The 12,354-nt window shown below is 37.5% G+C and overlaps 1 protein-coding gene across 1 annotated transcript; it reads left to right on the forward strand.

The window, feature by feature from the left end:
• Positions 1-4,714: 4,714 nt before the first annotated feature.
• Positions 4,715-10,084, forward strand: LOC137040275 (amine sulfotransferase-like). The gene is made up of 6 exons (XM_067415752.1): positions 4,715-4,973; positions 7,275-7,477; positions 7,555-7,681; positions 8,883-8,977; positions 9,123-9,303; positions 9,784-10,084. The coding sequence occupies exons 1-6, from the start codon at positions 4,808-4,810 to the stop codon at positions 9,909-9,911; spliced, it is 900 nt and encodes a 299-aa protein (XP_067271853.1). The 5' UTR covers positions 4,715-4,807; the 3' UTR covers positions 9,912-10,084.
• The last annotated feature ends 2,270 nt before the right edge of the window (positions 10,085-12,354 follow it).

The following is a 12,354-nucleotide window of genomic DNA, read 5'->3' on the forward strand; positions in this document are numbered from 1 at the left end:
ATTAAATTAAGTTCACTGTCCTCTGATGTCAGTCAATAGTCACATGCAGGCAAACACATATTAAAAAAATTGAATGCTTTATTTTTATTGTTTTTAATTAAAAAATGATTTTTTATTAAAGTTAGCTTTCATTAAACTCACAAACCTCAGTCTAGGAAACCCTGACGTATTTAATGCACTTCATGTTGTTAATAATAAAGAATGGAATATATTTTCTTTCTATTCATATACTTATATCAATATGGTACAAAAATATACTCACATCAATGTGATACACAAATTAGGCCAAAAGGAATCTAAAAGTAATCCAACAGTAGTCAGATTATATTACGTTAATGGATTACTTTACTAACTACAATTTTGTCATGTAATTTGTAATCAGTAACCGATTACAATTTGTGTTTGCGTGTGTTTGCGTATGTGTTTGCGTGTGTGTGTGTGTGTGTGTGTGTGTGTGTGTGTGTGTGTGTGTGTGTGTGTGTGTGTGTGTGTGTGAATATTTGTAATGTTAGCTATGGCACTAGCCTTAGCAAGACAAATAAGGATTTAGTGTAATTAATTGTCAAAAAATGATGATGACACGTGAAGATGTATATTTCTCAAGGCGATATTTTCAGAGGACTTTACACTAAGGGGAGTTGCCAGCTGTTTATGTCCTGTTTTCATTTCTGATGGTTCATTGTATGACACTGTAGGCGTTCTGGCATCTGTCCTGAACTACTTTATCGTTTTACTTTTAACTTGTGCCAGAGAACTGTTATCCCAACTGTTCTCCTAAGTACCACTTGTCATGTTGTCAAGTGTACATGCAATTGGAACGTTTATTGTGTTTAAACACTTTTTTGTGTGTTCTGGCTTATATATTACCTCAGGTCAACGGGTTTGAGGATGGCATGGTCAACACAAGCCTCTGCAGTAACCTTCATCAGCACCTTTGTTTGTAATTTCTCAGCCTTCTCCTCTTTCATCCATTCATCCTTTGCAACCAGTAACCAGCTGGCTCCTTTTCTCCACCCCCAGCCCTCCTCCCTCGGCAGCCCCATGCACGGCCGTCTGGTCCCTTAGGTAAATCAGAGATGCCCAGGCACACCCTGGCCAGGAAAGGCCCAGGATCGGTTTACGGCCTACCTGAAAAGATCCTTTTAAAACAACAAGTACATTGCTCCTTGCGTTGAACAATGGCAGACCTTTTCAGACTCTTTATGCATTGAAAAACCCTTTACGTGCCTCTTGACCTGCTGTTCTGAATGCAAGATTCATTGTAGATACTGTTTTGTGCTGACAACACTGTTAGAAAGAGCAGACAAAACAGGCAGCATAAACACCTCAGATCCTTAAAAAAAAGACTAAACGCCTCAGATCCTTTAAACTAAAGTTCACAAACAAATACCAGTGTCTGCAAACAGCAGGTGTGTGGGTTACCGTCAACAACTTGAAGAAAAAAATCAGCGTTCTGCATGTAGAAGAGACTTAACTACACTTTGTATTATTATTTTCCATTCAGCCCCTTAAAAATATGAAAAAATAAATCTGTTCTAAAATTCAAAAAGTTTGTTTACTTTTTTTGAGTCGTTCATTAATTTACCTTTTTTTTTTTTTTTTAAAGAATCTTTGTAAATCTTGCATTAGAATGAAATCTAAAAATAACTTATGAAATGACCATCTGGTATGTTACACCCACTTTCACAATACAATTTTGTCTCATTTCAGGACAATATTTAAATATTCATGAGCATGCAAGTGTTAACCCCCAAAACTGTTAGGGGTTAACACAAGTAATAAATTACGCGAATTAATAGCAATTAGCTGAAGAAAAATAGACTCCCCTGAAACATTGTCTTGAAACCAATTACTCTGCAAATTTAGTTCTCAGAGGTGTAGGATTTGTTCTAAATCTAAACTCCAATCTTCAGGTAGTCTCAGTGAAGCTTGCTATAATCCTGGTTCTGAAACTTTTGCATGTTCGGTTCTCCAGAGGAGGGATTAGGTGACCGGTATGAGGGGGAGAGAGGCGTAGGGAGAGAGAGTAGAACTGCGCTCGACTCTGGCTTAGCAAATTTGTTTCAAACCCAGGCTGAATCTAGATGTGAATCACAAACTCGACCACACACATTAAACACAAAAAAAATGTGGGCTTGCTATATATGCTAGGCTACTAAACAGTCAGCTGTAGTTTGATCTAAAATGATTTTATTTGAAAATACCTACGAAAGTAGGCTAAAATATACAGGTGCTGGTCATATAATTAGAATATCATTAAAATGTTTATTTATTTCACTAATTTTATTCAAAAAAGGTTAACTTGTATATGATATTCATTCATTACACACAGACTGTTATACTTCAAATGCCTATTTCTTTTAATTTGGATGATCAAAACTGACAACACTGGAAAATCCCAAATTCATTATCTCAGAAAATTTTAATATTGTGAAAAGGTTCAATATTGAAGACACCTAGAGCCACACTGAAAATTAACTCAAAACACCTGGAAAGGCCTTTAAATGGTCTCTCAGTCTAGTTCTGTAGGCTACACAATTATGGGAAAGACTGCTGACTTGACGGTTGGTCCAAAAGACGACCATTGACAGCTTTCACAAGGAGGGCAAGACACAAAGGTGATTGCAAAAGAGGCTGGCTGTTCACAGAGCATAGATAGATTGCACATTAATAGAGAGGTGAATGGAAGGAAAAGATGTGGTAGAAAAAAAGAGTACAAGCAATAGGGATAAACGCACCCTGGAGAGGATTGTGAAACAAAACCCATTCAAAAATGTGGGGGAGATTTACAAAGACTGGACTGCAGCTGGAGTCAGTACTTCAAGAACCACTACGCACAGACGTATGCAAGACATCGGTTTCATCTGTCGCATTCCTAACATTTCAAAAAGGACTGTTGAGTGGTCCAAAGTTATGTTCTCTGATGAAAGTACATGTTGCATTTCCTTTGGAAATCAGGGTCCCAGAGTCTGGAGGAACAGAGGAGAGGAGAGGCACAGAATCCATGTTGTTTAAAGTCCAGTGTAAAGTTTCCGCAATCAGTGATGGTTTGGGATGCCATGTCATCTGCTGGCATTGGTCCACTGGGTTTTCTGAGGTCCAAGGTCAATGCAGTCGTATACCAGGAAGTTTTTGAGTATGCTTTCTGCTGCTGACCAACTTTATGGAGATGCAGATTTAATTTTTCATTTTCATCCGACCATGGGTTACCATAATTGGCCTGTTGACATTTGACATCACCGACAAAAGCTCAAAAGTGCTGTGTAACACAAGAATGAACCTCATTGGTTCTTGCTGAAGCTCAAACGTGCTGCACAACACGAGAATGAACCTCACTGGTTCTTGTTGATGCTCAAACATGCTGCACAACACAAGAATGAACCTCATGGTTCTTGCGGAAGTTCAAATGTGCTGCATAACATGAGAATGAACCTCATTGGTTCTTTCTGAAGCTCAAACGTGCTGCGTAACTCAAGAATTAACCTCATTGATGAATGTTTATAGATGAATTAATTGAAGAACAGATTGAAATAAAGTCAATCTGTTCATTATATAAAGCGATCAAGACTCAGAAAATTTGGACTAAACCTCTCAATTCATATGGATTTGTTTTATGATCTTGTTAAGACATTTTTGAAGAGTCAAAGTATGTCAATGGAGAGACAGAAATCTCTCAGATTTCATGAAAAAGATCCTCATTTGTGTTCTGAAGATAAACTAAAATTGTATGTGTTTGGAACGACAATGAATGGGTATAATTTTCATATTTGGCTGAACTATCCCTTTAAAATAGTCTTGCAACCAACCCCATGTTAGATTCCCTTAGTAAGGGCTTTAACTAAAATTAATTTCATAATAACGGTGTGGCCTTTCTACTAAGGTTTTCTCCATTTTAAGGGATTTATTATAACTGGTTGCAGACCCTTCTGATATTTCTGAGATGCTTCACTTCCTCAGAATGACCAGTAGATGTCAGCAAACACCATCAAGTCATAAGTATATAAATATAATGATTTCAATGTCAAATCATTTCAAAAGCTAAAACTTTTCATGACATGTTTTTAATTAAGGCTTGGATGTAAGGTATTTGGTGCATCGATCTCTGAAGATTGCTTCATCTTACCTACATTCCAAACTGCAAACAAGAGTTTGTATAATGGGGTTAACCTGACATAGTCCTAGTTAGAGGTAAACTCTCTAAAACTGCCCTCATCTTACATAACTATTCCATGACTTTGAATTGTGTTATTTATCAGTGGCTTAATTTAGGCTGAAATGATCCCATTTAAATGGATAAAAAGATAAAGCACATGCAACATTTCCTTCTGAGCCTGTTTGATGTGTATTCAGTCACTATTAAACAGTGACACAAATATGATATTGATATGTCAATATATTGATACTTCCGATCATTGTTCATAAAAGGTGAAAACAATAAGATTTTTCAGAATTACAGCAGAAATGCTGAAAATATCTTACTTAGTATTCAAAAATGTTGAGAACCACAGGATATTATTGAATGTGCAAAAATATGGATCAAGTGTAACCATAATTTTTGCATAATATCATGCAACCTTGCAGTGATTTCATATTTGAAATGTACTAAGACTGATAATAAAGATTTAGTAGGTTAAAGCTCATAGTCCAAAGGTTGGTCACACACTTTGACTATTGAGTAACAGCAAATATTACCTTTTTTCTCAATGAAATCTGGCCCTGCATGTATAGGGTATATATCACGTTCCCTTCATCATTTACGGTCTTTTGGCAATACACGCATTACTGTTGACTTGGCTCAGTAAGAACTATGGCTCAGCAGGAATACAAAAAGCTTAGTGACAAATTGATCACGTACAAAGGCACTGTCTTATCTTTGGAGAAGGATCATGATGTTACTCCAGAGTATATTGACAGTTTACAGGATTTTGAAATAAGGGATGATGATCTCTTTGTTGTTACCTTCCCGAAATCAGGTAAGTGAAATTCTGAGAAGGCAAAATAATAAGTGACCTATTTTAGAACAAAGTGTCCTACCTCACTGTAAAAAATTTCAAGTGCTTTCAACCAATTATTATTTAGTAAGTTCCACAGATTTTTTATGTTCATTTAATTTCGTTCTAGAAATCGTTACCTGAATTAACATTTTTTAATTGGCTCAAACTTGACTTCAAAATTAAAATGTACGTTTACTCAACTTGTTTTATAATTAATTAAATGAAAATGTTTTAATTAGGGGTTTCATTTTTAAATGCTTTTAATCGTTAAAAGAAATTGCAGTGGAACTAAAATGCAATAGTTATGCAATAAAATGCATAAAATGTTATAGTGAGGATAAAAACAAATGAAAACACATTGTACCATCTGCATTTATAACATTTGTCATACAAACAATACATTTTCATTACAAAAATTCAAATTTCTTTAAAATAAAAAAATGACCAAAGACCTTGTAACTTTTCTTTAATGTCTTTAATGCACCTTTAGTTTGGAAAATACACACACAATCAAAGTAGATTCAGTGGAGCATTCTTGCTTCTTGTCAGTGTTTCAGATGGTAAAAGTATATGGATAGTTCACCAAAAATAAAAATTCTGTCATCACTTACCCTCGTGTTGTTCCAGTCCTGTATGATTTTCTTTGTTCTGCTGAACACAAAAGATATTTGGAAAAATTGTTTGTAACAAAGCAGATAGAGCAACCACTACCATAGTATTTTTTCCCCTACTATGGTAGTGAATGGTTGCTCTATCTGCTTTGTTACAAACATTCTTCCAAATATCTTATTTTGTGCTCAGCAGAACAAAGAAACTCATACAGGTTTGGAACAACATGAGGGTGAGTAAATGACAGAATTTTCATTTTTGGGTGAACTATCCCTTTAAGAAAAACTGACTGGCTTGGATGAGAAACTTTGCAATGATGACAGCATCAATGGATATCTTGGTCAATATTTTTTGGGGGGGATTTTGGATAAAAATTGGATTTTTAAAAAATCTTATTCTGCTATTTAAACATTTTATCAATATTAAGAATGTACTTTCATGTGTGACTAAACTAAAGTTGCAAACTAAAGTAGATTTTTTATCCTATATTGTAACATACTTGGCTTTCTTTCTCTTATGCTGTTTAGAATTCATCCCGCTTAAAAACGAGCGCCATTTTACCATAGTATTCGTGATTGTCTCGTTCTCTTAACTTTACGGGAAAATTTCACAAGTTGGAACAGGAAAAAATCAGTTCAACACAACCACGTAACCCTAAATAGCGGCCTACAATAGATGTTTGACATGTTTCAGTAAATTTGCTCATATACAAATCAACACCTTGGCCTATAGCTAATGAGAGAAAGACGTTAGTTTCATTTGAGCATTAATTCGGTGACGACTCTGACTAGTGAACTTGACAGACATCACTTAAATAGCTATCCCTATTTCCCTTGGATATATTTACTTACTTACTTCACTTCTAACGTTAAATATCCAAAACAAGCATAACGACACATTTGTCTGCAATTTAATCATTAACACTTACCTGACGCGTGAACTGCACCCTCAAAATTTCTGCTGCTATCTCCTGGTGAAACCCGCGAACTGCGCGAAGTCCTTTGATCTGTAACAATCCTTCCGCGAATACAGATCCTTCCGCGAAATCAAACGAGCAATACAGATCCTTCCGCATGGTATTGTAAAAGTCAGACGAGCTCTTGTATGTATTCATTAAAATTAGGCAGATTAAATGCAAAAAACTAGCTACATATGTTCATGAATTATATATTTATATTAAATGTGTAATAGATAGGATCCATCTTCTTATCATTATGCGGATACCATCATAAAAAAAAACATGGAAAAAGGCTACATCTAATTTCACAAATGTTGTTCTGATATAGGCTATTACCAAATGTTTCTTACAGCCCATTTCAACAGCACAAACAAAAATCTATCTACTATAGTAAACTATTGTTTTGGCCTTAATAGCTACTTTTATAAAACATTGACTAGATTTGCGTTTTTTGTCCAGTCAACATTTGCAATTCTAAAAGTTAACTGGATTTGAAAATATATTTGTGCAGACTTAATATGTCTTCTTAACTAACCACATGTAAGAAAATTAGTTATTTAAAATTAATAATTTTTTTGCTCTTCCAACATTTTATTAATTGCCGTTTTTGTGCTCTGACAAACTTTGACTTTGGCCCACTGTAGTATGTAAAAAGAGGACATAATAAATTAAATATAATTAATATATTATACTTGATTTTTACACCTCTCTAGGTACAGTATGGACCCAACGGATCATAACTTTAATATATGAGGAAGATTTCCCAGACCAAGCCAAACAAAGCACATATGAGCAGATGCCGTGGCTAGAGTATCGTTTAAAGGACAACGATTACAACACGCGACCATCTCCAAGACTCTTCTGTTCCCATTTACTCCAGCCGCTGATGCCCAAAGCGCTGCAGGGAAAAGGAAAAGTGTGTATACGTTCATCAATCGATTAGTTAACTGTATTGACGTCACACAGTTTTAATACGTCTGTCTTTGCTGTCAGATCATCTACGTCATGAGAAACCCTAAAGACGTCATGGTGTCATATTTCCATTTTTCCAACTACATTGAAAACCTGGATTCTTCTGAGAGCATTGACGAGATGGTGGAAAAATTCTTCACAGGATGCAGTAAGAGCCAAAACTAGTATAATTTTTTTCACAACAGATACTTGCTAAAACTATTTATAAAATGTTTTAATAAATATACTTAATTTAAATAAACTGTGTAACATACATGCCTTAAATAAACAGGCATAACATTGGCTTCATGGATCGGACTTGTTTGTTCAGCACATCCCATAGATGGTCGATTGGATTGAGATCTGGGGAATTTGGAGGCCAATTCAACTTAAGCTCATTGTTGTGCTCCTCAAACCATTCCTGAACATTTAGCTTTAGCTTTGTGGTAAGCTGTATTATCCCGCTGAAAGAGGCCACAGCCAATAGGGAATACCGTTTCAATGAAAGGGTGTACATGGTCTGCAACAATGCTTAGGTAGGTGGTATGTGTCAAAGTAACATCCACACGGATGGCAGGACCCAAGGTTACCCAGCAGAACATTTCCCAAAGCATCACACTGCCTCCGCCAGCTTGCCTTCTTCCCATAGTGGATCCTGCTGCCATGTGTTCCCCAGGTAAGCGATGCACACGCACCCGGCCATCCATGTGATGTAAAAGAAAACATGATTTATAAGACCAGGTCACCTTCTTCCATTGCCCCATGGTCCAGGTCTGATGCTTATATGGCCAGTGTTGATGGTTGTGGTGAACAGGGGTCAGCATGGGCACCCTGACAGTTATGCGGCTATGCAGCTCCAAACTGTGATGCACTGTGTATCCTGACACCTTCCTATTAGAGCCAGCATTAAATTCTTGAGCAATTTGAGCTACAGAGGCTCAAATCTTTTTGATCGGACCACATGGGCCAGGCTTCACTGCCCACGTGCATCAATGAGCCTTGGCCGCCCATGACCCTGTCGCCGGTTCACCACTGTTTCTTCCTTGGACCACTTTTGATAGATACTGACCACTGCAGACCGGGAACACCCCACAAGAGCTACAGTTTTGGAGATGCTCTGACCCAGTGGTCTAGCCATCACAATTTGGCCCATGTCAAATTCGCTGAAATCCTTGTGCTTGCCCATTTTCCCTGCTTTTAACACATCAACTTCGAGGACAAAATGTTCACTTGCTGCCGAACATAACCCACCCACAGGTGTCGTGATGAAGAGATAATTAGTGATATTCACTTCATCTGTTATGCCTGATGACATAACAGGTCTTGAACCTAATACAAAGTTTGATGCTAATGTTGTGTCTGGTTTGTAGTGATTGGTGGCTGTTGGTTTGACCATGTTAAAGGATGGATTACAAATAAAGACAAATACAATATCCTGATCCTGAGTTATGAAGAAATGATCAAGGTGAGACTGGTTCAGTTTAGGATCCTTTAATATTTCTTTCAAGAGTTATTACACTTCTCTATTGTTGCGTTTGGCAGCTGTTGGTTTATGTACTGTATATCTATATCGGTAGACTGACCAATGAAATGTAAAAACCTTTTCACAGGACCTCAGATCCGTCGTTGTGAAAATCTGTGAGTTTGTGGGGAAGAATCTGTCAGACGCAGCGATCGATAAAGTGGTGGAGACAGCCACATTCAAGCACATGAAGAAAGACCCTTTGGCCAACTATGAATTCCTTTCTCAGGATGTCACAAACCATCCAAAAGGACTTTTTTTACGCAAAGGTCAGATAAAAATTAAATATCAAGAGCTGCATGATATAACAGTATAATCTTTGAGCATTTCTTTCCCCAAATGATCACCTTCACGATCCCAGCTAACAGAGAACGTTCTCAGAACTAATATTCTGGCAAGTTTCTCAAAGTAATGAACAAACTTTCAGTAACAATGATGGAATCTTTGTTCAGTCAGGTCTTTAATTATGCTCTCAAACATTAGCACAAGTTATTTATACATCTTTCATGGAGTGTTTTTTTTTTCTCCTAAAAAAATAGCAAAACATTCTTAGAACATGTTTGTTAGCTGAGATAAAATAGGCTAATGAAGTTAGTTTATCTTGTTTTCAGGTTTGTGGAGGATCTAGTCATTATTAATGTGACATCTCTGTACAAGAAGTAACATGAGACTTTTGAAACAGTTACTTATTTAAAAGTAAGAATATGGCATGGAATATGTTATATTAACGTTTTCAACTTACGTTACAGGAACAGTTGGAGACTGGAAGAACTCTTTAACCGTGGCTCAGAGTGAATGTTTTGACCGCGTCTACCAAGAAAGAATGAAGGACGTACCTCTTAACATGGTCTGGGACATCTCAGAATTGCATGGCTGAAAACTCAAGTCAGTTTTAAACTAATAAAGATATGACACTATCACAATAATAAAAGGAAGGTATAATATGTGACTGGATAACACAACCATACCAAAACAGATAACTAACCTTGAAGGAGGTTGAAGAGTGTGTACATTAAACATTAAGGTTAAACTATGGAAACAATGAATTTACACTACAGTATGTAATTTTTGAACCAATTTGATATTTAATAAATATATAATTTTATTTACGTTTTATGTTGAAAATGTAAACAATAATAAGGCAGTTATATTAAGTATTGGTGAATTTAAATGTCAAAATGAAATGGCTAAAGCTATTACAAAAACAAATCCTTAAAAGTCATTATGTGTTTGTGTAATCATTGGTCAGAATGTAATGTAATAAATCTATAATATGTATGTAATATTAATGTTCACATGTCTCTGAATCCATTTATTTTGACCAAATAATTATAACTAGCCTGAGGACTTTTATTTTGATTGGTGTCTTGTGATGCATACTCAGTTCTCAACCTGCCATAGATATGCATGTGGAAAGAGCTTTTTTCGTAAATATTCATCTTCACTTGGTCTTTTACAATAAGTTTTCATATTTTTCTTCTGCCGGTTAAAGGGGTACTTCAGCGCTGGGAAGATGAATCTGCATTTAAACTGGGTCATCAATGTATTCTATCATGTTGTAGAAATGTGAAATTATTTTTGAATTTGGTACCTTCTAGACTGAGAAAAGAGTGATGAAAGACTTCAATTCCCAGAATGCTTCGCTGCCCTGTTACGGCGGCCGCAGCACCTAGGGGTAGGACAGAGAAGCGACAGAAAAGGAGACGGAGCACGAGGAGCTACAGAACGAGAGAGGGGAGAGAGGGGGGAAAAAAAAAAAATCTGGTCCGGTTCCCAGACACCGTTCGGCCCTACCCCCGCCGAGAGGCTCATCGTCGCGATGGCACTGGACGCTTGGTGGACAGCTCGATCCTCCTCCGCCCCCTGGCGGCCGGCGGTGACTCCTCCTACTGAGGGACCCGGCAGCGAGCCCCGCGCTCCCTGCTCCTCCCCTATCCGGCAGACGTTCATCAAACTTTTTAATGTAAAAATAAATAAACAAAACGAAAGTAAACCACGGGCAGCCCTTCGCGGAGGACTGCCCGCACATACACACACATAATAAAACGTAAACAAAGCATAACATAAAATCCAGGCCTGGTCCTCTCTCATCTTCCGCTGCCTTCGCTCCTCCTTTTAAGCTCCGGTCACTTGGCCGCGAAACGAGACCGGTGTGCCGCGCAGCTGGTACTCATTACCACTCATCACCGGCCCGCTCTCGCGGTCACTCACCCCGCTGCTTGCCACAATGAACATTCATGGTAAATTTCCAAATGTTGTCAGTGAATCAGATGCATGTGTCCCAAGAGCATATGTTGATGCTTTCACCCTGAAATTATGCACATAGTAACCTTCCAGATCTGGAGCAGGAGCCAGTTTGCCCAAAACAACAAGTCCCCCCATCTCTTAGGATGCCCATAATCCACCTCCAATATTGATAACACAGAATATTGCACACATACACAGAAAGAGAGTCTCTCCAAGGTTGGAGTTGATTGAGCTCCAGTTCTGACCATAAAGTTTCGCAAAACATTTTGATAACGTGCTTTCTCTCAGTGAGCGGTACAAACAGTAGAACAGGCAATATTTATTATATTCTTTAGTGTTTCAGGAAATATAAAAGGACATATACGATTAATAAAATATAATAAAAATATAAGACAAATTCATATTTCATCTCTGGACTAAGTGAGCAAACACTGTTCCTGCACTCCTGTCAGTTTAGGGGTGTGATACCTCCAAAGTCCAAACACAACTGAAGTCAAGTGTTTAGCAACACATCACACATCCCTGGGCCAGACCCTTAGTTACCACTCAGAGACCAAACACAAACTTTACAGGATATGTACAGGTTCAGTGGGTACGTAAAATATTTAGACCCAGCCATCTGCTTAAATCATTTAAGTTTTTTTTTTTTTCATTAATGTACACACAGTACAAAAAGAAAAACGGAAATATCACATGGTCCTAAGTATTCAGAACCTTGGCTCAGTATTTAGTAGAAGCACCCATTTGATCTAATATAGCCATGAGTCTTTTTGGGAAAGATGCAAGTTTTTCACACCTGGATTTGGGGATATTCTGCCATTTCTCCTTGCAGATCCTCTCTAGTTCTGTCAGGTTAGATGGTAAACGTTGGTGGACAGCCATTTTCAGGTCTCTCCAGAAATGCTCAATTGGGTTCAAGTCAGGGCTCTGGTTGGGCCATTCAAGAACACTCACAGAGTGCTTGTGAAGCCACTCCTTCATTATTTTAGCTGTGTGCTTAGTGTCATTGTCTTGTTAGAAGGTGAACCTTCAGCCCAGTCTGAGGTATTGAGCACACTGGAGAAGGTTTTTGT

This window comes from Pseudorasbora parva, chromosome 14 (genome assembly GCF_024679245.1).
Source record: "Pseudorasbora parva isolate DD20220531a chromosome 14, ASM2467924v1, whole genome shotgun sequence".
NCBI classification, from domain to species: domain Eukaryota; kingdom Metazoa; phylum Chordata; class Actinopteri; order Cypriniformes; family Gobionidae; genus Pseudorasbora; species Pseudorasbora parva.

Excerpts from the sequence above, each read along its gene's own strand:
- LOC137040275 (XM_067415752.1), top strand. The coding sequence starts at position 4,808 with ATGGCTCAGCAGGAATACAAAAAGCTTAGTGACAAATTGATCACGTAC. Across the intron at positions 4,974-7,274 it reads TGTTACCTTCCCGAAATCAG|GTACAGTATGGACCCAACGG; the intron begins GTAAGTGAAATT and ends ACACCTCTCTAG. Across the intron at positions 7,478-7,554 it reads CGCTGCAGGGAAAAGGAAAA|ATCATCTACGTCATGAGAAA; the intron begins GTGTGTATACGT and ends CTTTGCTGTCAG.